Below are 27,522 nucleotides of genomic sequence, written 5' to 3'. Positions count from 1 at the left end.
CTCCTGCCTCACCCTCCTGCCTCAGCCTCTTGAGTTCTGGGATTACAGGTGTGAGCCACCACGCCCGGCTAAGATGCTCATCTCTTGATTTCCAGCTGCAGTTTCTGTTAAGCCAACCATGATTCTTCACTTTCCTAGTTTCAAGATTTTTTTTTTTTTTTGCTTGTGATCTTAACAGTTTTATTCTAATGTGCCTAAGTATAATTTTCTGTATATTTAACCTGCCAAGTTTCACTGAGCTTTTCTGTGTCTGGTACCCCGGTTCATGAACTTAATTTGTTTCACAATTCTGGAGAAGATGGCCACAGTTGTGTTTATCACCTGATATGGAGTTCGCAGATGAAAGCAAAATTTTGCCAAGTGCCTCTGTTTGCAAACCGAACAGAAACATTTGTGAACTGAGGAATTACTGTTTATCTTCCAGTATTCTGTTCAGTTCTCCTTTCCTTAACTCTAGTTAAGTACGTGTTAGACTTTTGATCATTTTCTTATATGTGTGTGGCACATTTTTGTTTTCATTAATTTTTTTCTTTGTGCTTCATTTTGAATTGTTTTCAGAGCCATCTTTTCCTGACATTACCCTGTCTCTGAAAGCACCATCCAATAAATTCCTTAACCCAGACTTTTTTTAGTTCTGAAATTTCCATTTGGATCTTTCTTATTATTTTAACTTTTTTGCTAAAATTCTATCTTATTGCCCATTTTTGCCAGTCTTTCCCCTCTGAATTCTTTAAAATAGTGTAAATATCCTTGTGTTTTAATTTCAATAGTCAGCTAATCTGTGATCTGTCAGTGTGGTTTTCCCCCGTGTTTGCTTCCATAGCTTTTTGATGTGTTCAAGGACAGCAGAGTTTTAAAGTGAAGTTGGTCCTTTAGTGTTGTTACAGTAGAAATGGTCTTTTGTGTACCTCACATTGTGTTTGGGACTGGAACTCTGAGCATCTCAGTAGAATTCCTTTGTGTGTCTCCCAACTGTAACACACAGTGGAATAAATTGAGAGGCCAGAATAGGGCAGTTTTGTGTGTGTGTGTATCCAAAGCTGGCAAGTTAGCTGATGCCGAAAGTGAAAATCATCTCAGTCTCGGCAGCTGGCCTGCATTTAGGCCAGTCCAGACCTTCATATTGAACTCAGTCCTTCAGGTAGATTTCAACATTGGCCTTCATAGCTCGGCTAAAGCTAGTGTCCTCGTTCCTTCTCTGGCTGTATTGTGGATTGTAGATAAGAGTTCTTTTTTTTTTCTGGTTCAATGACTGATTGGGAGCTATAGCTGCTACTGTGCAGCATCTGGAAAAAAATATTAAAAGAATCTTTTTTGTCTTTTTCGTTTTTATAGGTACCAGGGATCGAACTCACAACTGCCTGCTTGCAAGGCAGGCGCTTATGCTGCTGAACTAAATAAATCCCCAGCCCCTAAGAGAATCTTTATGCCATATATTGCTAACCCACAAAAAGATCAGAATTCAAAAATTCAAAATTCAAAAGTTGTTTCTGCTGAATGCATTTTGCTTTTCTTTTCTTTTTTTTTTTTTTTTTTGGTGTCTTTTTGAGACACCTCAGGCTGGTCTCCAACTCATAATAATTCTCCTGTCTCAGCCTCCCAAGTGTTTGGATTGTAGGCTTGCTTTTGCATTTTTTTGTTAAAGTGAAAAAATTGTAAGCCAAATCATTGTAAGTTGCTAGGAAGATGTTCTGCCAGGTTTAGGTTCCTTTTCTTGAAGAAACTTGGGCTGGGTTGTAGCTCTGTGGTAGTATGCTTGCCTCAAAAGTGCAGAGTCCTGGGTGATCCCCAGCACTGAACACACATGTGTACACACACACACACACACACACACACACACAGATATACACAGAGATCCAAAATTTGCTTCTATTGCAGTGCAATTGGTCTAAGCACCGGTGTCAAAAATCAGTTGGCCATAGAAACACACTTTGCTTTCTGGGCTGTCGGCTTCATTCCATTTGTTTGTGTGTTTGTCTTTATATCAATGCCATGTCTTTTGAATGCTTGCTCTTGGAATTAGCTTTTGCAATTGGGACAATTGCCTGCCAACTGTTTCCTGCTTTAAGATTTTGTTACCTGGGACTTCTTCCAGTTACATGTGAATCCGAGGATTGTCTTTCCCATTTCTGCAGCTCACTGTTCTTTACAGCTGTGTAATAGGTATTGTGTGAATTTGAGTGGTTGATTTATTAAGGCTCTCTTGATTTATTTTCCTGTTGATGGAAAATGGATACATGCTTGTGCTGTTTTAAAATCTGTTTTCTTTCTCACATTAATTGGGGATTTAGACATTTGTTTTTGTCAAGTTCTACCTTGAATGACTTTATTCTTCAAAAGCATTTATTGCTAAGCGGGCTTTTTGGCCACTTTGCTACAGTCCACATTTAGAAAATGATGTATTTTCTAGGCATTATGTTTATTGTTCGTGATTTATACATGTTTTATGAAGAAAAATCACCACATTCAAACAGTTTTGCAAATAATTTATCCTCTTTATTCCCAGGTGCCCTTTTTGTCTTCTTTGGAAGGTCATATTTGTTTAAAAATAAACTGTCAAGTGAATTCAAGCATTGAAGAAAAAGGATTTCTAGTAAGTAACATCACTTAATCTTTATCTCCTTTCTTCCATTTTAGGAAATGCAGCCTTGGTGTCCCATGGGGAGGAGCCTGTGATAAAGTGTAAATTGGCTCAGTAAAGACTCCTTGCCTCCTTCTGTATGGCATTTGTCATACTGGTGTCACATCCTGGGGACAAGCGTGGCTGTCCACACCTGCTGGGGGCAAGCTCTGGGGTTCATGAACTGCATGCCAGTAAAGGAATAAAGGCACAAAGTTTAAGGACAGGAAGACATTTTATTGGACATTTTTTGGAAAGGGGGAAAAAGGAGGAGAGATGGCTGCCCTGTTAAATCAGAGTAGAGGGCTCTAGAAAAATGGGGGACCTGAGGGCCCTGTTTTCCTTGGATGCTAAGGTTCTTCCCACTGCTTGGAATTTGTCATAACCTGATTGGTTTCCTGGAATGTCATAGATGGATTCAGGACCCCAAGACCCCTAACCTCCTGTGTCATCCTCTACGTACGCATTCTTTTTTTTTTTTTTTGTCTTTTTCCTTTTTATTGGTACCGGGGATCAAACTCACGACTGCCTGCTTACAAGGCAGGCGCTTATGCCGCTGAGCTAAACCTCCAGCCCCTATGTACGCATTCTTAAGTGGTCTTTATTCGATTTCCATTGTCCTGTCAGACTCTATCCCTAGAATTTATGGGTTGGTTAAAAGGGACCTTACTTACAATGTGGAGTTAGCAACTAACTAAAGGGAAACATGATGAGAGAGTACAGACCATGATACCTTGGTTTACGAATTCGATTTGTTCCATGTTTCTGAAAAAGATAGTTGTGATCATGCCCAATGCAAAGTTTGCAAAGAAAAACAAAATTTTGCCAAATGCTTCTGTCTGTGAACTAAATTGTTGGCTAACAAAAACGTTGGTGAACCCAGGTACCATACTGTACACTAAATAAAGAGCCGTCTTAAGTGGCCACCCCTTGTCTCCTTTGTAAGGTAGGGAAGGGTGGCTCAGCCAACTGGGTTAGGGTGTGGCTTTCTCTTTTCTTGTTACTTGTTCCCTCAGTAAAGTTTTAACTCTTTCTTATCAGGATTGGCCACAAAGCCCACCAAGGTCTTCCCAGTTTTATGGACGCCTTTCCCCTACACTTATACTCAAATAGGATAGGTCACAAAAAATAATCCTCCACTGAGAAGAGTTTTTAGTCTCATAGGAGGAAGCACCAGCAAAGCAGTGAGCACAGCGCAGTACCCACAGCAGGCAAGAGTGTGGGATGTGCAGGCCTGGATGCAAAACCGCCCCGACTGTGCTGGGAGGCCGAAGGGAGCAGGGAGCAGAGAGCGGGAGGAACTCAAGGAGCCTATAACTGGAGCCCCTGGGGAGAGAAGGGCTCCGAGAAAGAGGGCAGCGAGAAAGGGGGCAGCGTGGAAGGGTTCCTTCCTGCTCCACCCAGAAACAGGAAGTGGGAAGAGAAAGGTGACCCACTGGGACAGTGGCAGGTGTCTCAGACAGCTGCAGTTGGGCGTCTGAGCCTGTGCATGTGTGAAGGTGAGGAGGGTACCTGAGGAGGAATCTGGCAGGTACACCAGTCTGCAGTTGTTGTCAAAGTTAAGAAAGAAGGGACCGGGGATTTAGCTCAGTGGCATAAGCACCTGTCTTGCAAGCGCAAGGTCGTGAGTTCAATCCCTGGTACCAGAAAAAAAAAAGTTAAGAAAGAAGGGCTGGACTGTAGGAGACGCCCACCTGGCCCAGGTAACAAAGACTTCTGACAGATGCCAGGAACACAGTGGTTCCTTCTTAGCTTTTTCACGTGTAAATCCAGCAGGTGGCACTAAATATTCTTGGGAAAGCTTTTTTTTGGTTTTAAATTCCTGACTTGAAAGCTGTGTTTACCTTCTGACATATATTTCATTGTAGATCCCTTCAGCAGCTGGCGGGCCCTGTTGTAGTAGCCAGTTTATTTGCGTGCATTGCCTGACCTGTTTAGTTTTTGAGCTGTTCTGTCTTTAGATGCAGTCAGATTTATTCTATCTTGAATCCTACAGCTCATTTCTATTACATCCATCGAGAAACATAGAGAGGAAGAGCTCAGGACTCCCTCACGTATCCTCTGTCCCTTGCCTGTGCAGTGCGTTTGCAGGACCCCAGCTCTCTGCAATGGAAAGGAAAACTCTGTCCCTTCCTGTGGAGCCAGGGCTGCGGGCAGGAGGAAGCCTGGCCCTGAGAGACTGGTACCTGTTCTACACCCATCCCAAGTCAGCTCAGCTTGGACTGGTGAACGGCAGAGCAAGGGTGTTCTTCCTGTGACCCTTGTCACTTTATGTCCCTGGCCCTCGGTTTCCTTTGCTATAAGGATGAAAAGGCTTCCCTTTCCTTCCTCTCTGTGTGCATGGGAGGACGTGACAGTAACTGTTGTTACTCTCAGTGTCTTTATCTGCTCATTGCCTGTGTGATGTGAAAGGTGCAGGTAGACACAGGAGGGAGCTGGTGAGCCGTCTGCACTAACTTTTGTGCCTGAGACTCATATAAGATGCTGGTCCCCCTTCCTGGCTCTAAGTGATGCTGCCCAGAAGAGCACACCCTGGGGGGGTGGGGGTGACATGAGTCAGGGGAGCGGAGAAGGCAGGGCAGGGGTGGCTCTGCCGGGAGCAGGCTGATTAATTCAGCTAATAGGCCCAAGGCTCAGCCTAGCATGGAATCCCCTCCTGTCATACCTGGAGCTTTCCTCCCTGGCCAGGATTGCTTTCCTCACTCAAACTGCCGGTGGGAGCTTCCTATAAATCAGGGAATTGACAAGAGTGTATATTGTACTATCCCAAGATTGGAGTGAAGGTTAGTTGAGATAATTTAAACACTGTATTTGTAGGAGTGCGTCTCACAGAAAGCACCGAATAATGTTACTTTTTTAATTAGGTACCCAGCTGTCAGAAAGGCGGCATTGTAATTGAAAGGCTGAAAGGCCTTGATGTATTGTGAAATGGAGCACAGAGATGCCTCGGGATGGTCTGCAGTGCAGGCAGCGCAGGAGGGCCCCTGCAGCCGGGGTGCAGCCGCTGACTTCTGTCCGTGGCTGTGCAGGGCCCAGCAGGAGAGCTGCATATCAGGCACTCTGGGCATTGATACCTCGAGTCCTCTCCACCCAATGAGGAGAAGGGGCGCCCACCCTTGAGCCACAACATCGTTAACAGTTTTTTCCCTTGCTTTGTTCACTAATCTAAAAGCTTGCAAAGAAAAATAATTTTATTTTATGTTTTTTATCTTCCCGGTTAGGAAAGAAAAATAATTTTAATTAAAAGTAGTGATTTTATATAAATTAGGGCTCTGTTGTGATTACAGCTACATAACAGCAGAGATAGTGGGGGAAAAAAGAAGACAGCTTCTACTTTTTTTTTTTTCTTTCTGTCTTTTTCATTTTTACCGGTACTGGGGATCGAACTCACGACTGCCTGCTTGCAAGGCAGGCACTTATGCCGCTGAGCTAAATCCCTAGCCCCGACAGCTTCTACTTACACTGCTGCTTACGTAGAATTATTTCCTTGGAAGAAAGCACAGCTGTGAGGAGTCTCACTGTCTGCAGGCCCTTGTGTGGCCGCAGCGCCCTCTGCCCCACTGTGGAATCTCCCTTGTGTTTCTGAAGTGAGGTTGGTCCAGTGCCCAACTGCAGGGTGATGCTGCTTCCTGTGGTGCTGGCCCAGCAGCATACCTGCACTTCTGAGGGTTATCACAGGGACCCAGCAGGGCCATCCATCATGAGTTGTCTCTTAGAAAACTATTCTCTTGAATAAAAATGAAATGCCAGTCTCACATAGGAAGACAGTTCTCACTTGATATTCTGTTATTAGTGTTATAAAATATTAGGTATTGCTGGGCGAGGTGGCACATACCTGGTATCCCAGCACCCGGGAGGCTGAGGCAGGAGGGTCTTTGAGGCCAGCCTGGCTACGTAGTGAGCTCAAGGCCAGCCTCAACTACCTAGTGAGACCCTATCTCAAGCCCCACACCCAATTAAAAAAAAAAAAAGACATGGCACACATATCCTTTCCTCTCCAGCACATGAAGAACTAACCCCATTTTAATGGAGCATTTGGTGGGGATGCCATGCTTTTGAAAAGCCTGAAATTAGGTGGAGATGTTTATTTGGAGGTACTATCTGGATGTTCTTAAATGCATGCAGATGGTATCTTGGTTAACCTCTGATGTGAATGTTTGACGATTGCCAACGACAGGATAAAATTCATTTCGGGAGATTTTGACATAGATTATGATAACATACAGAAGCCTCCCGTGTCGAGCAGCCATTCATTGTTAGGAAGTTTTCTTGGATTTTCTAATGTCAGCATTTCAATTGACTTTCCAGACTATATTTGAAGACGTAAGTGGCTTTGGTGCCTGGCATAGAAGATGGTGTGTTCTCTCTGGAAACTGCATCTCTTACTGGACCTATCCGGATGATGAGCGGCGGAAGGTAACTTAAATAGTCCTGCTCGGTGGGGGAGCTCTGGTGCTCCTCGTGTAGTGTCCACACAGGTGCCCCACTGCTGCTCAGCTGATTTCCTATTGTGCGTATTTCTTAGTTAAGGGTCCAGGCTGCAGACCTGTGTGTGTGTCTGAAAAACAGACAGAGAATATCTGTTCTGTCCATTCCTTGGGATCTGGCCACCCTTAAAATACCTTACAATATGTAGTTTTTTCCTTTAGGATGTTTCGTAGTAATTTTGTGTTGGAAATTTGGAAACTCAGCTTTATAGTTTATTAGTTAATTGATTTCCTATGTCTGTGGTACAACAGTAATGAAAAGCCATCCACAGTTGGCTTTGATTTTTGTTTCTAAAACTTAACAATAGGATTTCATTTAATAAATTACCCTCATTTTAAAAGATTTAGTATAATCACCCAAATAAGGTTATTTATTAGCCCCAAGCTAGAAACTAGAAGTAAGCAGAATTCAAAAGCAAAGTCATCCATAACAGGTAATTAACTGTTCCTGTGTTTTTTCTAAACTTTAAAAATATGTAATATGTAAAAATAATTATATCCATTTATGAATATTTTAAAAATAAAAAGCAGTGCTTTTTACAGTTTTTTTTCCTTTTATGCTGGCGACTGAGCCCAGGGCCATGACCACAATGGAGAAGTCTCTACCACTAAGCTACACCCCACGCATGGGCAGAGTCTTTGTCATCTGTTTTTTATTAAACCCTTCAAAGCTTAGTGATTCCTACTTGAAAAGCCCGTGACAGCGAGCATAATGAAATGTGTTGTGTAGGTAACATGCACGAGTTTTATGTAAAAATTTTTAAAAATTTCAATGTTTGACGTAAACGGGTTCATGATATATCCTGGCATCTTTCAGTGTTTATAAAGATGCGTCAACAATGTTGTGTTTATTAGTCATTAGATAATATTACATTGTTGTCATTAAAATTACTAATATTTTAAAAATATATTATGGCCCGATGTGGTAATGTTGTGAGCTTAGCACTTAGAAGGCTGACGCAGGAGAGTCGTGAGCTTGAAACTAGGCTGAACTACACTATAAGACCAGAAGTGAAATGTTTAAGACATGAAAATAGTTTCAGTCAACCTGTTACCAGACCAGGGAAAATTCCCCATGTAGTTCTCCACACAGATAATCCCTGGCTACAATTATTTATTGTTCCTAGGCATTTCTTAAGGTTTTTATTCTATATAGTAAGTATGGTACTGCAATTGCACATTTTAAAACATACAAATCATATATTCTGTGTATGCTATTAGGTCAACACATATGTGAGGTTAGTCCAGGTTGATGTGTGCAACTCTAGTTTGCCTCTCCTCTCTGCCGCATAGTATTCTGGTAGAAGGCCTTCCCACAATTTATTTATTCCTCTCCCTGTTTGTAGACACTTAGATTATTTCCAGTTGGTGCTTTATAAACAGTGCTGATGCGATTTAACTTTTTATGTACATGGGTGGACATCCTTTCTTGAGTTTCACCTGGTAGCAGCATTGCTGGCTGTGGGATTTGAACATCTTCAACTTGATTTTGTTTAATGATTCTTGAAAATGGTTGTACAATTTTCTGTTCCCACCAAGAATATCTAAGAGTTCATAGTTTTCCTCATCCCCCCTCAACGCTTGATAAGTTGCATCTTTTTAACCTATGGTCAGTATGAGATAGGCAAAAATGTCACCTCATTGTTGACTTTCTTCTGTATCTCCCTGATTACCAGAGTAAGGATCTTTATTTGTATTTATAGCCATTTGTATTTTTTCTACTATAAATTGGTTTTTTATGTTTTTCTCTCTCTTTCAGTAAACCATAATTATAGTCTTTGACTAGGTGACTCTTTTAGGTTTGATGAGCCTTTTCATGAGTGAAATGTTAAGGACAGCTCTGTCAATCCATTACATTGTTTGTGCTTTTCTGAGTCTTAAGAAAATGCCAGGTGCTTGTAATCCCAGCCTTCTGGAAGCTGAGGGGGGCCGGTTAGCAAGAGTTTGAGGCCAGCCTGGGCTGTATAGCTGGACTCTGTCCTAAAAACTGAATGAATGAATGAATGAATGAATGAATGAATGAATGAAAGAAAGAAAGAAGAAAGATTGTATGAATTTAATCATTTAGTTAACATGTTTGTTTCTAGGTTGCAATTTGTAGTAAGGCACTTGAATGCTTTTGCACCTAAATTTACAACACCATTGGCGATTGATTTGATTGATTTATTCATTGAGCAAGATAAAAATGAAAAGCCAAGGAAAGAACCTAAAGGAAAAGATAGATAGACTCGTTGACTTTTTACTCTGCAGTCGAACAGATTTCTCTTAAGCCCCGTATGGTGGCTCACATCCCTTGTCCCAGCACTCAGGAAGCCGAGGCAGGAGGATCACCACAAGTTCAAGGCCAGTTTGGCTTATGTAGTAAATTCAAGGCTGCCTGAACTACATAGTGAAACTATCTCCAAAACAAAAACAACAAAAAAAGAATTTCTCTCATATCTCCCTCTAAAGTTACAAAGTTTTATAGTTCACATTTAGTTTAACCCAAATTGATGTATTTTTCTGGACTGTTTTTTTGTTTTTTCCTACCGTGCCCAATGTTGTGAAACAGTTCCTCCTCCCTGACCTGGTTTGCAGTACCATTCTTGTGTGTATGAAGCTAATCTATGTATGTGGATAAAATGTCATTGCGTATGTTGGTTTAATTTTAGGCTTCTGCGCTGTTTCCTGTGATCTGTTTCTCCACCGCAGTCTCAATCATTTTGGCTTTAAAATGGGTTTTACTGCCTGGTAAGGCACCTCTCCTAATTTGTTTTTGTTTTTGTTTTGCTGTACCAGAGATTGAACTCACAACCTCGTGCTTGCCAGGCAGGCATTTATGCCGCTGAGCTAAATCCCCAGACCTCCTAATTTGTTGTTATGCAGCAGTGTATCACTGCTCTTGACCTTTGTTTTTTTCACATGTACACACACACATACACTGACATTATGTATATTTATCTTTTATAATTAAAAATATTCAAATAGTTATAACACAAATGACAAAAGGTATAATGCATCCCTGGCTTCAGTAAATATTCTCGTGTTTTGTTTCTGTGTCCACAACACACAAAGCTTGTATTCTTGCTGCTTTGCCAGGGGTATTATAAGCAGTTATCAGACTTCATGTGAAATCATCATGTCTTCCCTGGGAGGCCAGGCTGTGGGGTCCTAGTGCTGGCCGAAGGCCAGTGAGGATTTCAGGCTGGCTAACTCTGCTGTATTCTGTCTTCTGCACTGATTTTGGCCATGACAGTTTCTTCTACTTTATGAATATATGTTAATTATCTAGCATTTGAGGGGTTATGTAGTGGGAGGAGGGACTATTTCAGACAGTTCAGTTTGCCACTTATGCTGGAAACAAAATTACTTATCTTTTTAAAGTATATATTTGGTTTTTTTTCCAGACAGGGTTCTGCTATGTAGTTCAAGCTAGTCTTGAACTCACTAGGTAACCCAGGCTGGCCTTGAGCTTGCACAAGTCCTCCTCTCCCAGCCTTCTAAGTGCTAGCTGAGATTACAGGCCTGTGTCACCACACTGGGCAGAACTATAAAATCTTGTGTTGTTTGTTTGTTTGTTTTGTTTGTTGAGACAGGGTTTTACTATGTAGTACAGGCTGGTCTCAAACTCACGATGATCCTCCTGAGTAAGCCTCCCAAGTGCAGGTGTGTGCCACCATGCCTGGCAACATAAAATCATTATTTAAATAGTCCCCTGATGCTGTTATTTAATTTTTTTACTATTAAGAAAAACGATGATTGCATATATATAAACATCTCTGTGATGATGATGATGATATGCTTTTTCGTGGTACAAGGATTGAACACAGGGCCTTCACACTGAGCCACACCCCCAGCCTCTTTTTATTTTTTATTTTACACTTTGATCAGTGGGTATAAGAATTTCTGTGACCCTCCAACCAATCAACACAGACTTTATCTACACAGACTTAACCAGTGTAAGGGTTTAAAGTGGTGTATTTTAATTTCTCTTCTTCATTACTAACAGCGTTGACAGTTTCATTGGCTTCATAGATTGCATGTGCCTTTGTGTGTGCCTTTCTCCTTTCCAGGACCATTTGGTCTCATGAATTTTTACCCCCCATTTGGTTCTTGCAGCACTGGAGTGACAGGGCTCCCAAAGCCACAGGGCAATCTGGCCTTACCTTTAGGGATACATAAAATATTTACACACCAAATACGATGTCTAGGCTTTTGTTTATTGAAAGAGGAGAGGGAGGTGTGGATAAAAGGTAGCTGGATTTGTGCTTCTGATTGTTGAAGCTGGGTGAAGTATTTACGGCTTCATTTTTGTGTTTAAGTTTTCCACATCCATAATGGTGTTTTTGTTTGTTTCGTGTTTCTTTGTTGCAAGTTCATAGGATATTTGACAAGAATCATCAGTTGATAGCTTTGGTTTCAATTTTTATTCTCAGCAAGAAATAGTAATAAATACTGAATACGTTTCTTTCAGCCCAGTGTAACTCAGTGTTAACTACTTTTTTAGTTTAAGAAATAATTTTTTTCTTTGTCAGTTCCATGATTAAAAAGACAATATTGATCTGAAATAGACAAGAGACAATCTGAAACAGAATTCTCTCTACAAGTTTAGCTTGTGAACTTAACAGCACTGCACCGGGTCACAAAAATCCTGCAGCCAGCCGGTAACATACCTTATTCCGAGCTTCACAGCAGGGATACTAAAGCATTGCCAAAACCGTGCTAGCGACAGAACAGCCTCACTAAGGCGTTAAGTCATACACTCTTGATGTACGAAAAGCATTTAAAATATCATCCTATTTCCTACAAAATATCATTTTCCAGAAACGCACAGATTTACTGAATCAGGTAACTGAGAACTGGAGCTCTTCTTCCTCTGCAACTCCAGGTTTTCTTTCCTCCCCAGTATCTCCTGCTAATGATTCAACTGAAGAATCAGTAATCAACTGTGGAATAGGACAGTGTGGAAGGGAACCCGGAAGGGCACAAAAAATGGTCACTTCCGAGAGTTGCTGGTGCTCCGGAGACTCTTCACGAAAGAGGCTTGCATGTGGCTGAGTCAATGTTAACTTTCTCTTTAAAAATTTTAGTTTTTAATTTAAATTGACAAGTAGTAATTGAATATGTGTATGAGGTACAATGCAGTGTTTCAGCGCATATGTGCACTGTGAATTAAGCCGATTTGCTTCCTGTCATTTCAAATACTTATCATTTCTTTGTGGTAGGAACATTAAAAATCCCTTTTTAGCTATTTTAAAATACACATTTGTGGGGCTGGGGATTTAGCTCAGCGGCATAAGCACCTGCCTTGCAAGCAGGCGGTCGTGAGTTCGATCCCTTGTACTGATAAAAAAGGAAAAGACAAAAAAATAAAATAAAATAAAAAATAAAAAATAAACATTTGTATTAGCTGTTGTCGTTGTGCTGTGCAGAAGAACGCACTCCTCCCCAAGTTTTCAGCTTTGTTCCTGTTGACCAGCATCTCTGTTTCCCCTCCACCTCCCCTTCACCATTCCCTCCTGCACTCTCTGGATTTGAATTTCTGAAATCCTATACAAAAGTGAGGTCGTGTATAACACGTGTCTCTGTGGCTTAACATAATGTCTCCTAGGTTCATCCGTGTTGCTGTGAGTGAGAGTGTCCTGCTCCCTTAGAAGGTTGAATAGTACCCCAGTATGCAGGCCCATGTTCCTCTGTTGATGGGCACCTGGGGCGTCTGTGTGTCTTGGCCCTTGTGCGTGAGCCTGCCATCCACACGGAGTGCTGGCAGTTCTTCGACATACTGATTTGAGTGTCTTTGGGTGCACAGCCATAATGGGACTGTGAGCGTATCCTAATGCTTTCTTTTTCCTTTTCAAATTTTGAGACAGGGGCTCACTCTGTTTCCTAGGGTGTCCTGAACCCAGGTTCCTCCTGCTTCACCTGACTTGGGTAGCTGGGCGTATAGGTGTGCACCATCATGTCCAGTGCTTTTTAGTTTTAATTTATGTCAGTCTGCCTACTCTTTAATGCTTATTGACTCAAATAGTTTTATGTACTTTTAACATTGTTATTTATTTATTTATTTATTATTTTATTTTAAAGAGAGTAAAACTAAACAGAACAAAACAGAACAAAGTGGATCAGAAGAAAATAATGTACATGACACAGATTTCAAAGCAAGACAACAGGCGATCTTCATTGTCTATCATATTGTCTCTTGTTTCTTCTAAATAATTGTCCGTATCTTGACATACAGTGAATTCATACAAAACAAAATAGTATTAAACTGATCAGAACAGAGTGATGAAGGCATTACAGGCCTTCAAAACCATACAATAGGGAAGTCAACAATGGCTGCCATAATGTCTCTCGTTCTCTTCAAAATGGCTGTCCACACCTTCATGTATGTTGAAATTAAACAATACAAAACAGTAAAATCACTCTGAACAAAGAATAATAGTATTGTTGGATTTCACTGCATGACACTACGGAATCAGCACTGGATATCATGGTGTCTCTTTTTCTTCAAAGCTGTTCATTTCATCATGCATTGTATAATCAGTTCTGTTAGTTTAGAAGTTCTACACATGTATAAGCCTCTACATGCACATCTATCCTTTCTGTATTAGAGGGAAGAACAAAACAAAACAAAACAAATTACTAGGAAAACACGAAACAAAAAAGACATAAATAACAGTAGCAAAGAGCCCAAAACACTGACAATACAGGCCTTCAAAACAGGGTGGTAGGAGCATAATTAGGGTTGTTATTTTATTTTACATAATGATCTTTAAGACTTCCTCAGATCACAATACAATAATATACACAATTGTTCCAATCCTGTGAATGTTAACTGTTTTGTTTTGTAGCACAATCACTTAGCTATCGTGTGTTTATATAAGTTTAGATATTTTTCTTTTCACTTGCTTTTTCTTTTTCCTCCTTTATTTTTAAAAGTTTTAATAGTACATGTCTGCCACCCATAATGAACACATTCATCATGGGGAATTGGTGCATATACGTAACACATCTTGATTCTCTTTACTTCCCGCCCTCCCCTCCCCCTATTTTCTGCTAATATTTTAAAAATTTACTTGTCTAGAATCCCATAGGAAGGTTGAACCTGGCCAATTGTACCAGCCGTCAGATAGAACCTGCCAACAGAGAATTTTGTGCAAGACGCAACACTTTTGAGCTGATTACTGTCCGGCCACAAAGAGAAGACGACCGGGAGACTCTTGTCAGCCAGTGCAGGGACACGCTCTGTGTCACCAAGTACGTACCGCCCTGTTCTGCTTTGTGCTAACCATGTCGCTGTTGCCCGTTATGTTCTTCTGACTCTGAGGACGTCCGAGATGGTCCTTGACTCGAGCAGGGAGCCGCTGCAGCGGGAGAGCACGCGCTGCAGTGAGAGCAGTGTATGAATTGATACCGGTGAGACGGCTTGGTGTTCAGGTTATGTTACAGCAGGCCCTATTCGCACGTAGCACAGCGTGGCACTTTCAACGCCTCAGCTCTTTTTTTTTTTTTTTTTTAACGCCTCAGCTCTTAATCTCTGGGTTAAGATTAAATGAAAAGCCAAGCATTCTTCAAGGATTATGAAACTTTCCTTTGCACTACTGAGAGACCTCTCAGTTTATAAAATGACATGACTTATGAAAACAGACTCATTCTGTAAAGTTCTAATTGGAGGTTAACAGAAGAAATTCTGGAAGTGCCACTTTTTTTGTGTGTTAACTTTGAGCTTAAACATATGTGTATAACAAACTACTGTTAAGAGACGGACATGCGTTCTTTTGGTGAGATAGAAGAAACTTGAAGCCCAACTTCAGTGTACAAATTTAGGATTGGGGAGCAGCTGGAATTTGTCAGTCTTATTTGTCAGGCTGTTGGCAGATGTCACAGACAGGGAGGTCAGCAAAACTAGCTCCATGGTTCCTAGTGCAAAATTATTAGAAAGCTATATCCAAGAGACATTATACCAAAGTAGAAGAGTTGTCTGGAGACTGCCAGTGTGATTCAGAGTAACTAGAGCACCCGTGCTTGATGTGTAGGTTACTTTCAGATTCATTCATCTTGGCTCTTGGACTCCTCTCCTTAGGGAGACTTTCTGTAGCAGTAGTATCAGATAGGTCAGGGGATGCAAAACAGGATTATAATTGTTGTGCTAAACAGGATTATAATTGTTGTGCTCCATAACTGACCTGTCTGTGCCCAGCGAGAGGACCAGCCAAAGCACAGCACTAAACAGTTCTGATCACAGCAGCCCCTTTGGTGCCTTGTAACACTGTCACAGTTGTCATCTAACCCTGTCTTCTGCCTACTGCAGGAGCCCTCCCGCACTTCTCCTGGGCCTCCCCCTTGGCAGAAGCAGCGGGACCACATGTTGCTCTAATCATCCTGACCCTGATTTCTGTGTAGGTTCCTTCCAGTATCACCATCGCCCAGGCATGTGCACCTTTGCCCAAGTGCATCCCTGAGCTCTGCATCCTTGGTTCAGACCTGCCCCGTGTCTTGAGCTTTGCTTGGGAATCTCAAAGTTGTTTCACAACAGTATAAACATTCTGCATCCCCCGTCCCTTAATGATCTGTTAGGGCCTTTTCAACCTCAGCCTTATATTGAAATTTAATGTATATCATTTTCATTTCTACCCACCAAGCTTGCTGTCTTCCTTCTGCAATTCAAAAGATTTCTTTGTTGGTTACTTCAAAATAGACACTATTCATTTGAACTAGAGATGCTTCAGTAGTTGGGAGGCAGGATTTTGTAGTGCACCTTTGAAGCTAACAGAACTAAAGTGTTTTGATTTTTTTAGTTGTTTTAGTGTTAAGGAGCAAACCTAGGAGCTTGTCCCTAAGATGGTGCTCTACTCTCCCCAGGCCAACTGACCTCAGTTTGATCCCAACTCAATAACTAACCAGACTCAGCCATGGCAGATCACTCACCTCTGCAGCCCACTAAATTCTGTGTCAAAAGGAAGAAAATAAATGTCCCAGAGTGACCAAGAATCCTGAGGTGACACTCAGCACAGTGACAAGCAGGGGCAACAGCCGTGGTCATCCCTGTAAGGAGTCTTCTCCCCACTGACCGAGAGGGGATGGTGGAGGTGCCACTGATTCATACTCGTGCTGCGCCTCATACTTGGGCACAGCTGTAAAGATGCAGAATTAGTACAGTGTCAGAGACCTGCTGGGCGTGCGGCAAAGGCCTGTAATCCCAGCACTCTGGGACAGAGGCAGGAGCTTCAGAAGGTTAAGCCCAGACTGGGCTATTTAGCATCTCAGTAGGACCCTGTCTCAAAGCACAGTAAGGGCTAGTGATGTAGCTCAGTGTAAAGGTACTGGTTTAAGTCCTCCATACCACAAAAAAGAAATGACAGGCAATGAAGACCCTCCTAACAGCTGGCTCTTCTCTGTCGCACGGTGGCCTGGCTGTAAGTTAAAGGATTCCTCCCACCCCCTGCCTGCCCCACCAACTTGTTATTCATTCCATTTGTAGCTTCATAAGGATGCAAGGAAGAGATTGCTAATATAACAGAGTTTAGGATAGACAGCCTTAGGATCTTGAGATCATTTATTTTAAATATCCCGGTCCACTAACATTGTAGGGCAGAAATAATGGGGAACAATGCAGAGCAGAATTACTTGCAGGGCCGGTGATGGCCCTGAGCCTGTAATCCTACTGTCACGGAACCTGGCACCAGAGGTCATTGGAATGCAGGGCTCGAACTGGGGTCCTCCTGCTGGGAAGCAGCCTGCACACAGTAGGTGTCCCACTCAAAAGGCAGCTGTACAAACACCTTCTTTGACTGGAAACACTACTCTGAAAATGGAGTGAGGTATTATGATCAGCTAGCCAAATTGGGGTGTTTGTATTCTGCTGGGCTTGGAGAAGCATCTCCGTGGTTCTGGGGTAGCTCCGTAAAAGATGGTAAAATACCGATTTACAGTTTACAGTTGATGCTGTTCCCCTGTGTGGGTACCTGAGGTGTGGGTGGAGGAAGGGAGAAGGTGATGCTACTTTGTTTGCTCCCGTAGGAACTGGCTGTCTGCAGACACGAAAGAGGAGCGGGACCTCTGGATGCGGAAACTCAACCAGGTTCTGGTGGATATTCGCCTCTGGCAACCGGATGCCTGCTACCAGCCTATTGGAAAGCCATAAACTGCAGGAATTTCCACATCATGTGGAGACTTGCTTGTGCGATGTCATAAATATATCTTCAGAGAAAGCATACTTTAGAGCATCAGATTTACTGATTGCATTTTGAGCTTTACACAGGGAAGGGTTTGTGCAAATGTTCACTACATATTATGCAGTATTTATGTCTTTTGTATGTAAAACTTCAACGGCTTTCATTCATAAGTGATTAGAAGTCAGTTCGTTATAGTTGTTGTTACTAAATCTTAATTTAAAAGTCTCATTTGCCTAGAAATATAATTGTTCAGTTGTCCATGGCAAAATATTTTTTTAAAAGTATCTTTGGTCTCAGGGTGGCAAGGTCTTCCAGGGTTGGCAGCCACCTCCAGTTTGGGGATCCCTTCTTAGGCTCAGTAGGTTTTTCAAAATTTTATAGTCTCCTGGTCAATAATTTGTTAATATAGTACTGAAAAAATATTTCTAAGGGACCCTAGAAGCATTTTTAGTATTGAAGATGAGCACTTTTTCAAATAGCAAGTGGACTAGTTTAAAGCTCAAGGCTACCTTCAAGAAAAGGCAACATTGTGTGAGATTTGGGGTTAAATATTTTGTTTGGAAGAGTTAATCACATGGTTTACGTTTACTCAGTTACATATGCAGTGTGGTGCACATTTTCATAGAATTCATGCTTTATCGAAATAATTATTTTTGCCGTATAGCTTATAGACCCCAAACATTAGCATATTAATTGTTTCTGTCCCTGTAACAAGAACAAATGTAAATTAAAGAACCTTTATATTAAAAGAAGTAAACTTTTACCAAGCTGCTATAGAATAATACTTTGCTCGCCAAAGTTCTTGTGTCTTTTTTATGTCTGTATCACAGTATGTAGCAACCTGTTTTGAAATCATTCTGAAAAGGTTAATCCATGTATTACCTATATCAGCTAATATCTTTTGTCGTTCTAAAACATTTGTAAAGCATGGTCTCAACGTTTAGGTACACTTTGAACTTCTTTTATGAATTGTTAATTGAAATTTCATTTAAAACACTAAACTCTGTCACTTCCTGTTTCCTTTTTCATTCAAATGTTTTTCTTATATATATTATAAAAATATATTTTATGACCTCTTACTGAAATAAACACTTGTACATGGCTTATGACATCAGTTATTTATTTGTTTATTTTTTGTCTTTTTTAAAGACAGGGTTTTACTATGTAGTTCAGGCTGGCCTTGAGCTCACTTTGTAACCCAGGCTGGGCTCAAACTCACAAAGATCCTCCTGCCTCAGCCTCCAAGTGCTGGCATTACAGGCATTGTACCACCATGCCCGGCAACATAGTTATTTAAGAAAGGCTGTGTGGTGCAGCCCTGGAGCTGGGCTTCCTGACGGTACCATTCTGGCAGGATCACGTGCCAGGTATCCCTCCTGCAGAGCTGGCTCTGTGGGTTCTCAGTGTGGCTGTGCATGCATTGGACGAGGGGCCTACTTGTGAGGCATGTCAGTGCAGTGTGGCAAGGGAATATGTGCTGGAGGACACAGCAGGTGATTCCCAGGTGCCTACCAGAGGTGACTGTGTAACAGGAAATAGGTTTGCTAGGACCAATGAGAAGTTCCCTGGTATTTATGAATTGGCTTGTGTTTAATTTGGAATAGGGGTAACATATAGGGTACACAATTCAAGAGACACAAAGAAGTTAAGGTGAAAAGTCTTTTATCATAAGCACTAGTAGCAGTTTTTGTGTGTCTTCCCAGAGAAAGATTATACTTGTTACTTAAAACTATTTTCTTGTTCCTGAGAGTTCCGTACATACTGTTTGCTATGATGTAAAGAAAAAGCAAAAGAGATCTAAGTTTATTATATTAAGAGTGTATGTAAAGCTCGATTTTAGAAGAAATTTAGGTTCAGGTGATTGTGGAACATCAAGTTAGAAACACCCCATCGAATGGTAGAAAATACTGTTCTGGCAGTTTCACCAGCATGGCCCTAGAGGGGCTTTGCTGGAGCCATTAGAGTGGGCGGGGTCACCCGGACAGTACGATGCAGAAAGAGAAATAATAATGAAGGGAACACTGTGCTTCAGGGGTAACGTGGAAAAGTGTAGCGGGAAAGAACAGCAGGGTGCTCTGGTGAGACCAAGAAGAGCCTCAGATTGGACTATGAGATCATAAAGCAGATGAAAGAAAGCATAAACTCCCATGTGCAGAAGTCATTTGAGTACGGTGGTTCAAATAAAAATCAAGTTATAGTAAAACCCATGGAGACTATAGATTTGAATACATTAGAAAGCTTACAGGGCAACTCATTTGGATCGCTTTCTGTCTCCCAATAATTTTCTTTTTTAAGAAAGTCCTTATAAATGTATATAGACAAAGGTAAGACACGAGCAATAACTGAACTAATGTGTAAAGAGCTGTCATTTAGCATCTGCTATGTACCGAGTGTTCTCTTGGTGTGTGCAGTCTCATATGACCTTCATGACCTTGTGAAATCAGCATTGAATGTAAACCTTTTTGGGTAACTTTTTTGAGGCCACACTTAACGAGTAACAGACAAGGGCATCAGCCCAACACTTCCAGAATCAACATATTTCACTGTTTGTCAGTGGTATTTGTTAAGTGAATAACAAAAACTTTTTAACTGAGAAGGTAAATCATACTAGCAGAAATTGTGCACATATAAACAAATCCACAGCTAAGAATTGTGTAAAAATAATATAAACAGAGAAATGCAAATTTAGGTGACCATGGGTTATGGGACCACAGGCTGGTAAAACTAAGCCAGGGTTGATTAGGTACAAGCCCTACACCCTTGGTGAGAGTAGGGGCTGATACAGTCTTCTCAGATGCTGATTTGTTAACTTCCAGGAATCTGCTAAAATACTAAAGATTTTCTAACAAACCACTCAAATTCCAACGGCATCAAGGAGCACTGGCAAAATGGAGAGGTCTCCTTACCTCCTGCGGTGTGCAGGCTCTGGTTTTCCTGTGACACCTTCCTTCCCGCCCTGGATAAGAGATCTCTAGCCTCTGGTGACAAAGCTTTGGGTCCTCGTGGGAATCCTGCCAAAAAAACCCGCGGATTCTAAGTGTATTTACTGCATGAGATCCTTAACCAGCCACATCCTGCTAATAGCATTCCACAGATTAAAGTCCCCTTGCCAAATATCAATCTATTTACTGGGAGGTCCAGTTTTACAAGAAATTTAGATGTGGTGTTGGTCATTTTTCTCTAAAAGCAAAGTTTAGCCGTTCAGCTTCTCCCCACCCCTCCTTAGACAAATTTGCATGTGAGCAGAGATGAACATAAAAGGATGATCATTGCAATGTAGTTTCTAAACAAGAAAGATAGAAATAAGCTGAAATGTCACCAATAGGGAAGAAAACTAAAAATAATCTTTAAGCGCACTGCTAAGAAATCATGGTACAGTGTCCCGTGGAGGGACCAAAAAGAATGAAGCAAGGAAGGGGATTTCTGGATGAAGAAATAACTGTTACTATGCTGACATGGAAAAGGTGAAGAATGGGAAGATTAAAAAAAAAAAACCACAAAACATGAGGATGAATTGAAGGAGCACGATGATGGCTGATATGACCAGAAGAGATGGGTCCAGAGCCCCGTGCTAACACCCAGCATTGAATAAGGCTCAGAGATAATCCCCATCCCTCCCACCCTATGCCTCGTGTTCAGAGACGGGGCTTTGGGAAGCTGTGTGGGTCCTGGGGCACTGTGCTTACTAGTGGGCTCAACCATTGATGAGTTCCTGGCTGAATGTGCTGTTAGGGGGTTACCCTGGCTAGCAGTGGTTCGCTGGGGCACTGTCCTGCAAAGGAGCACCGTTGTCTCTTGGAATGACCTGCGGGGATGTTCTTGTCCCTGGCTCCTTCCTCCTCTCTCTGCTTCCTGGCTGCCATGAGGTAAGCAGCTTTTCTCCACCAGACCCACCCTTCCCTTTCCCGCCTTGGCACCAGCTCACCGTGGACTGAATCCTCTGAAACTTGAGTCCAAACCAACCTCTTCTTTATGTTCGGGTGTTGTGTATTTTGTCCAGTGATGGGGAAACCATGAATGTAGTGCCTTTGTGAGTTCTTAAGAAACAGGTGCATGGACTGAGGTCGTGTGCGTGGGCAGGCAGCTGTGGAGTGATGCTCGGGCCTGGCTCTCCTTTCTCATGACATGTGCCGGCTATGGGAGCCCTGCAGAAGCAGGGGCCCTTCGTGTCGAAATGTCACACGACTGTCTCAAGACAAGGCCCACAGTGCCCTCAAGGAGACTGCAAAGTCGTCAAGAGCAGAGGTCTCTAATTCCGAGAAAGTTTGTGCTCTAGAAAGTCTGAACTCTAGAGACAGCCCCCCACACCCCCAAGGCCAAGTGGATGTCTGTTTTTCAGCAGAATTTTTAAAAAGGTACGAGCATTTTAAATTCCCATCATACTGGGAATATTACCATTTCAGATTAAAATCCGTATAGTCCTTTAATCGACAGAATCCATGGGAATGCCATTTTATCCTTCATTATCTATTTAAAAATACACAAATTCTTTTGAGAAACTTTAGGGGCTTTCAGTCCTTTCACGTCATTTTTAATTAATATGGTTTATATTTTTGTGTTTCAGCAAAATATGCAAAAATGAAGCCATTTTAAAGGAGTTTAAAACAAATGGAATTATTGTTATATTTATTTTTAGTTCATAATCAAGACAAATGTTACACATCTGTTGGGTGGGGTACTACACACCTATCATCCCAGCCCTCGGGGAGGCTGAGGCAGGAGGATTACTGTGAGTTCAAGGCCAATCTGGGTTGATAATGAGTTCAGGACCAGCCTGAATTATATATTGAGAGCTTGTTGCAAAACAAAACAAACAAAACAAAAACCCAGAGGAAAAAAGAGTTACATATCTACTGGAATTTTGGCCTAGCCTCAGTCTCCCTAAAGAGTGTGGTGAACAGTTTAAATCAAAAAGACAAATGGTACAATTGGAGGGCTCCAGGAAAGCCAAAACCCTCTAACGGAATTCGTGATTCCCTGGGCACTGAGACAAAGGACTTCACTGGGCGGCCCATATTTATTTGGTTTTCAAACAAAGGAAGGGGATACCAGGGTAAGTGCAGGAACTGAGCAGGACCTTGGGAATTTGTTCAAAGTCTTTCCCAAGTAGTACCTTTGGCCAATTAGGAGAATGGTTGTCACGGTTTATGTGTGTGTCCCCCAGGCCTCGTGAGCTTGCATCGTGTATTTGTGATGGTTCGTTGTCTAGTGCTTGGATTGATGGTGTCAGTGCTCCACCCACATAGGGGTGGAGCCAGGATGTGATGTAATGGCAGGAAGAAGGTATGTCTTTCTCTTTGCTGGTTCGAGCTTGCTGTTGGAGGCTGCCATGAACTGCGGTCCAGCCATGCCCACCTGTCTTGGAACCAACTGAGTGTGGACTGAAACCTCCAAAAACTGTAAGAAATAAACCTTTCCTTTCCCAACTTGGGCATCAGGTATTTTGTCTCAGCGATGAGCATAAAGTAACTAAGACAACGGTCTTATTGCTAAGGTTGACGACTTTACAGCTCTGGAGCGGGCCTGTCATTGCCCGTGTCCATGGCTGCCTCACACCGTGGCTGTCTTGACCTCAGGGCACCAGGTAGACACCCTCTTCCAACCCAGCCAGAAGTGTCCCCGTGTAAACCCCGCACAGCTGGGTCTCCAACATACATCGGGAAAGATTTAAACAGTAAAACAATGCAGGAAATACACACTTTCATGAGGCAGATGGGCTTGTCATTGCTTACATGATGTATTTTGAGTAAATTTCTATGTCTAGAGCTTGATGTGCTTCAGCATCGGTTAGATTACATTAGATTACATTTCTTTATTGTCTTTAGGAATCACATCAGTGGATGGAAACTTCTAGAAGGAGCTTTGACATAGCCAAGTTGTGCAGGACACTCAAGCTTCAAATGATTTATCAGAAATTATTCTTAGGTAGAAGACAGGTAGGTGGACATGATCAATATATGATAAATGCACGCATGGGGATATTGAAGTGATTCCCATTAGTTTTTACAGTTGATATGTTAATTACAATTACCAACTTTTTATTTTATTGGTACATTTTAGATATACATAATGATCACACTCATCACAGGAAGTTTGTACCTGTATATCTTAGCTCTTTTTTCCCCATTCTCCTTCCCTCTCTTCAACATACTTTCTCCTCTTTATTTATAAAAGTTTTTTTCCATTTTTCCTTCTATTTTTTTGTCTCTTCTTCTCCCATATATCCTCCTTTGTTCCCCTTCTCATTTGAACACTTTTTTCCCAATATTTATTATATATTTTGGTGTCTCACACTTGAGAAACCATGTGATAGTTAAACGTGTGTGTCCAAATTATTTCACTTAGAAGTATGGTCTCAGGATGCTCCCATATAACTAGAAATGTCTCAACTTACCCTTTGTTATGGGAGAGTGGTATTCTGTTGTATAAAAAGCCCACATCTTTATCCATTCCTCAGTTGATGGGCATTTCCAAGATTTAGCTATTATAAACAGGGTGTACGCGTATCACTGTGGTATGATGCTTTTAATTCTTTTGGGAAGACATTAGGAAGGAGAACAGCTGCTGAACAGAACCTCTAGTTTCAGTTTGTTGAGGAATCTCCACACTGATTTCCAGAGTGGTTGCACCAGTCTACACTCCCACCAACAGTGGAGAAGGGTTCCTTTTTCCTGTATCCCCACTAGCATCTGTTACTGGTTGATTTCTTAATAATAGCCATTCTTTCAGGGGTGAGATGGAATTTCAGTGTTGTTTTAATGTGTATCTCTCTGATGATCAGTGGTGAAAAATTTTTCTTATATTTATTTGCCATTTCTATTTCTCATCTGAGAAGTGCCTATTCATTTCAGATGTCCATTTTTGGGTTGGGTCTGTAAATTTGGGGAGTCTGATGTTTTTTTGAGCTCTTTGTATATTCTAGATATTAGTCCTTTGTCTGAAGTACAGCTGGCAAAATATTTTCCCCATACTGGGTTCTTTATTCATTCTTCTGGTGGTTTCTCTGGCTGTGCAAAGCTTTTTAATAAGATGACCTTGCAGTTGATTTTTTGTGATAGTTCCTGTGCAATCAGGGTGTTATTCTAAAGCCTTTGCCTTCACCAGTGTCTCCAAGAGTTGTGCCTATTCTGTCTTCCAGCAGTTTAGTGTTTCTGTTTTAATATTTAGGTCTTTGATCCATCTAAATGTTTTTGTCATTTTGAGACAAGGTTTCAAAATTAACAGTTACACTATGCAGTTCAGGATGATCTTGAACTCACTTTGTAACTCAGGCTGTTCCTCCTACCCCAGGCTCCTGTATGCTGGGATTACAGACATGTACCACCTCACACAGCCCACTTTGGTTTTAGTTTAGTGCTTGGTGAAACATGAGGATCTAGTTTTAATCTCTACATGTGGAAAGTCAGAATTTTTTAGCACCATTTATTAAAGAGGCTTTCTTCCAGTGAGAGTAATTAGTTCCTTTGTAAAAGATAAGGCAGCTGAGTATGTTTGGAGTTGTTTCTGTATTTCTAGTCTGTTCCATTGATACCCAGTCTGTTTTTTTTCCAATGCCATGCTGGTTTTATTATGGTATCTTTGTAATATAGTTTCAAGACTGGACTTGTGATACCTCCTGCCTTTCCTTTGTTGCCCAACATTGCTTTTGCTATTTTAGATCACTTCTGGTTCCAAACAAATTTTAGGATTGTTTTCTCTAATCTGTGATGTACACTGTTGGTATTTTGATTGGAATGACATTAAATCTGCGACAATTTTGGAAGTATGATCATTTCCACTATGCTGGATCTTCCTACCCAAAAACAGGGTTATCTGTCTATTTTCTGATATCTTCTTCAATCTCTTTTTTCAGAATACTATAGTTTTCAATGTAGAGACCTTCCCTCCCCCAAACCATGAACTACAATGCATCTCTCCTTTAAGTTGTGGGTTTTGGGTGTTGTACCCCAACAATAGGAAGACTAACACACCAGGTGCCAACCCCACTCCTGCTACTGAGGCGTGCAGGGGGAGCTTAGTTAACTACCAGATGGCATTGAACATGGCAATCTCCATTCTCTGCTCTGACACTGGGTCAGAATGGGAAGCTCAGTACCACTGCAGGGAGCTCAGAGACTCTGGTTCCCCTATATCTTGGGCTGGCATAGTAAGGGTATCTTGGCAGCACGGTCTAGGGTAGAAGGCCTGACTTTGCTAGCATGGGTGAAGTAGGCCCATGTTCTCTGCAGTGTTTGCCTGGGGTATGGTCATTCTGTCTCTGGCCTTTATCTGTTTCTTTGGCTGAGAGCACAGGCTGCTCCTGGGGCTTCTCTTTGTCTGCTGTCCTTGATATTTTTACCATCCATCCCAGCAGAGAAGACATAACAAGAAACCCAGAAACTTCCCCATTGTGCTGTTCCTAAGTGCCCATTGTGTTTGCATGGATTAGCTTTTCCTTTCTACCTTTTAGGGTCTTAAAATATGGTTATATATAATGTCCAAGGTGTTTAGCAATACTTAGCAGGAGAAATTAGGAGAAATCCCTTTACTCCTTCTTGGTCTTACTGATTGTCAAGATCATCTTGTGGGTTTAGTTATGTTAATTTAAATAGTCCTCTCTTACAGAACATACTTTTTTTAAAAAACTGAGTTCTATCAAGAATTATCCCCCGGGCACTGGGGCACACATCTGTAATCTCAGTTATTGGGGAGACTGAGGTAGGTGGATCTCAAGTTTAAAGCTATCTGGACAACTTAGCAAGACATTTTCTTGAAATAAAATTAAAATGGCCTGGGGATGTAGCTCAGTTGTACAGCACTTGTCCAGACTATGTGAGGCCCTGGGCTCCCATTCTAGTACTGCAAAAAAAGAAGCACCTCGAAGTCTATGAATTGCTTGGGTGATTTTGCTAGATTACTCATGTGGTCAACTATCTGCATGTGTGTTTATATCTGCAGGTGGGCCGACATACTGCTTGCTTAATGTATGAATTGCATGTTCATGCCCTTTGTCCATTTTCTGGTTTTCTTTGTTATCTGGTTTGTAAGGTTATCTGTGGGGGAGGTGTATTAATGAATGGTTGTATGGTGTTGCCCCTACATCCAGGTTCTTTATTAGCTGTACATTTTTAGCTGTGAGTTGGATGTTCTAGTACACACCACATAGGTCTGCTGGGAGCGTTAAATGGGGCAATATGAGTGACAGTGATTCTTTAGTGTGCAGTGAACTGCCCAGGTCTGGACAGAGGGACATAGTCATCTGATCACGGAAGTTCCGTCCCACACATCAAACTTCCTGTAAGAGGTGGAGGGGATTAGAAAATGCCTAGAAATTCCCTTGGCAAACAATAACAATGGTAAACACTCTTCAATGCATTTGTTGAAGTTTTTTTTTTTTTTTCCTTTTTATCGGTACTGGGGATCGAACTCATGACTGCCAGCTTGCAAGACATGCAAGTTTTTTTTGCCCCCTAAGTTTTTTTTTTCCACAGACAGAATAGCAGTAATAATATAGTTTTATTATTTTATTTTATTTTCTTAAGAGCAGAATATAATTATTGAGAGAAAGAAAGCTTCTGTCTGAGAGAGAGACAGAAAGGGTAAACCTTTGTTTCTGTTATTTTTTATTTTTTACTTTTTTTGGTACCAAGGATCAACTCATGACCTCACGTTATGCTGCTGAGCTAACCCCCCAGCCTAGTAATAGTATAGTTTTAGAATTGCCTCTTCTTATTATATCTTTTCCTTGATTTCAACACTTCCTTGAGAAGTTAAAATAACTTCTATGTCTATACAAAGATATGTAAAGTAGATTTAATCTACTCTCTTCTAAAAGTTAATTTTTTTTACATGATGGAAGTAATTTTGAAAATAACATTTCATAAGACTCAGAAGTTTGGCTATGAGATGTAATGAAATGGAAGGCTGTACTTGAAAAATGAACACTTAGAGGAGATAGAACTTTTATTATTATGGGCTGCTGTAGCTGTTCCATATTACTTATTATTTTGTCTACTTCTTAGAAATGTTACGTACCCTTTGGGATCAATAAACCAAGACCAGTTTGCTTAACCTCACTTCCTTTAGATCTTTGAAATAACCATTATTGGGAAAGACATCTTTAATCTTCTCTACACGTTGTAGCTGAAAATTGTAATGAATCTGAAAATGATGTGAAACTCAAGACAATATATTCTAAGTCAAACAAAGACGACGAAAAAGAGGCACAAGAGCTTTAATTGTACCAATAAGACAAAAGAAATTTGAAATGCAGGAAATCTTA

The 27,522-nt window shown here is 41.3% G+C and overlaps 1 protein-coding gene across 3 annotated transcripts in view; it reads left to right on the top strand.

Annotated features, from left to right (window-relative positions):
• Window positions 1–18,370, top strand: part of Anln (anillin, actin binding protein) — a 62,087-nt gene extending 43,717 nt beyond the window's left edge. For all 3 annotated transcript variants that reach the window (XM_023565204.2, XM_013152779.3, XM_013152780.3), the window contains 4 exons: window positions 2,507–2,593; window positions 6,929–7,036; window positions 14,171–14,343; window positions 17,107–18,370. In XM_023565204.2, the coding sequence (XP_023420972.1) occupies window positions 2,507–2,593; window positions 6,929–7,036; window positions 14,171–14,343; window positions 17,107–17,230 (492 nt within the window). In that variant the 3' untranslated portion in view covers window positions 17,231–18,370. The remainder of the gene's footprint in view (window positions 1–2,506; window positions 2,594–6,928; window positions 7,037–14,170; window positions 14,344–17,106) is intronic.
• The last annotated feature ends 9,152 nt before the right edge of the window (window positions 18,371–27,522 follow it).

This window comes from Cavia porcellus, unplaced genomic scaffold (assembly GCF_034190915.1).
Source record: "Cavia porcellus strain 051 isolate PalLab524CR breed Dunkin Hartley unplaced genomic scaffold, mCavPor4.1 scaffold_23, whole genome shotgun sequence".
In the NCBI taxonomy this organism is placed as follows: Eukaryota; Metazoa; Chordata; class Mammalia; order Rodentia; family Caviidae; genus Cavia; species Cavia porcellus.
This window is presented reverse-complemented; position numbering and strand designations above follow the sequence as displayed.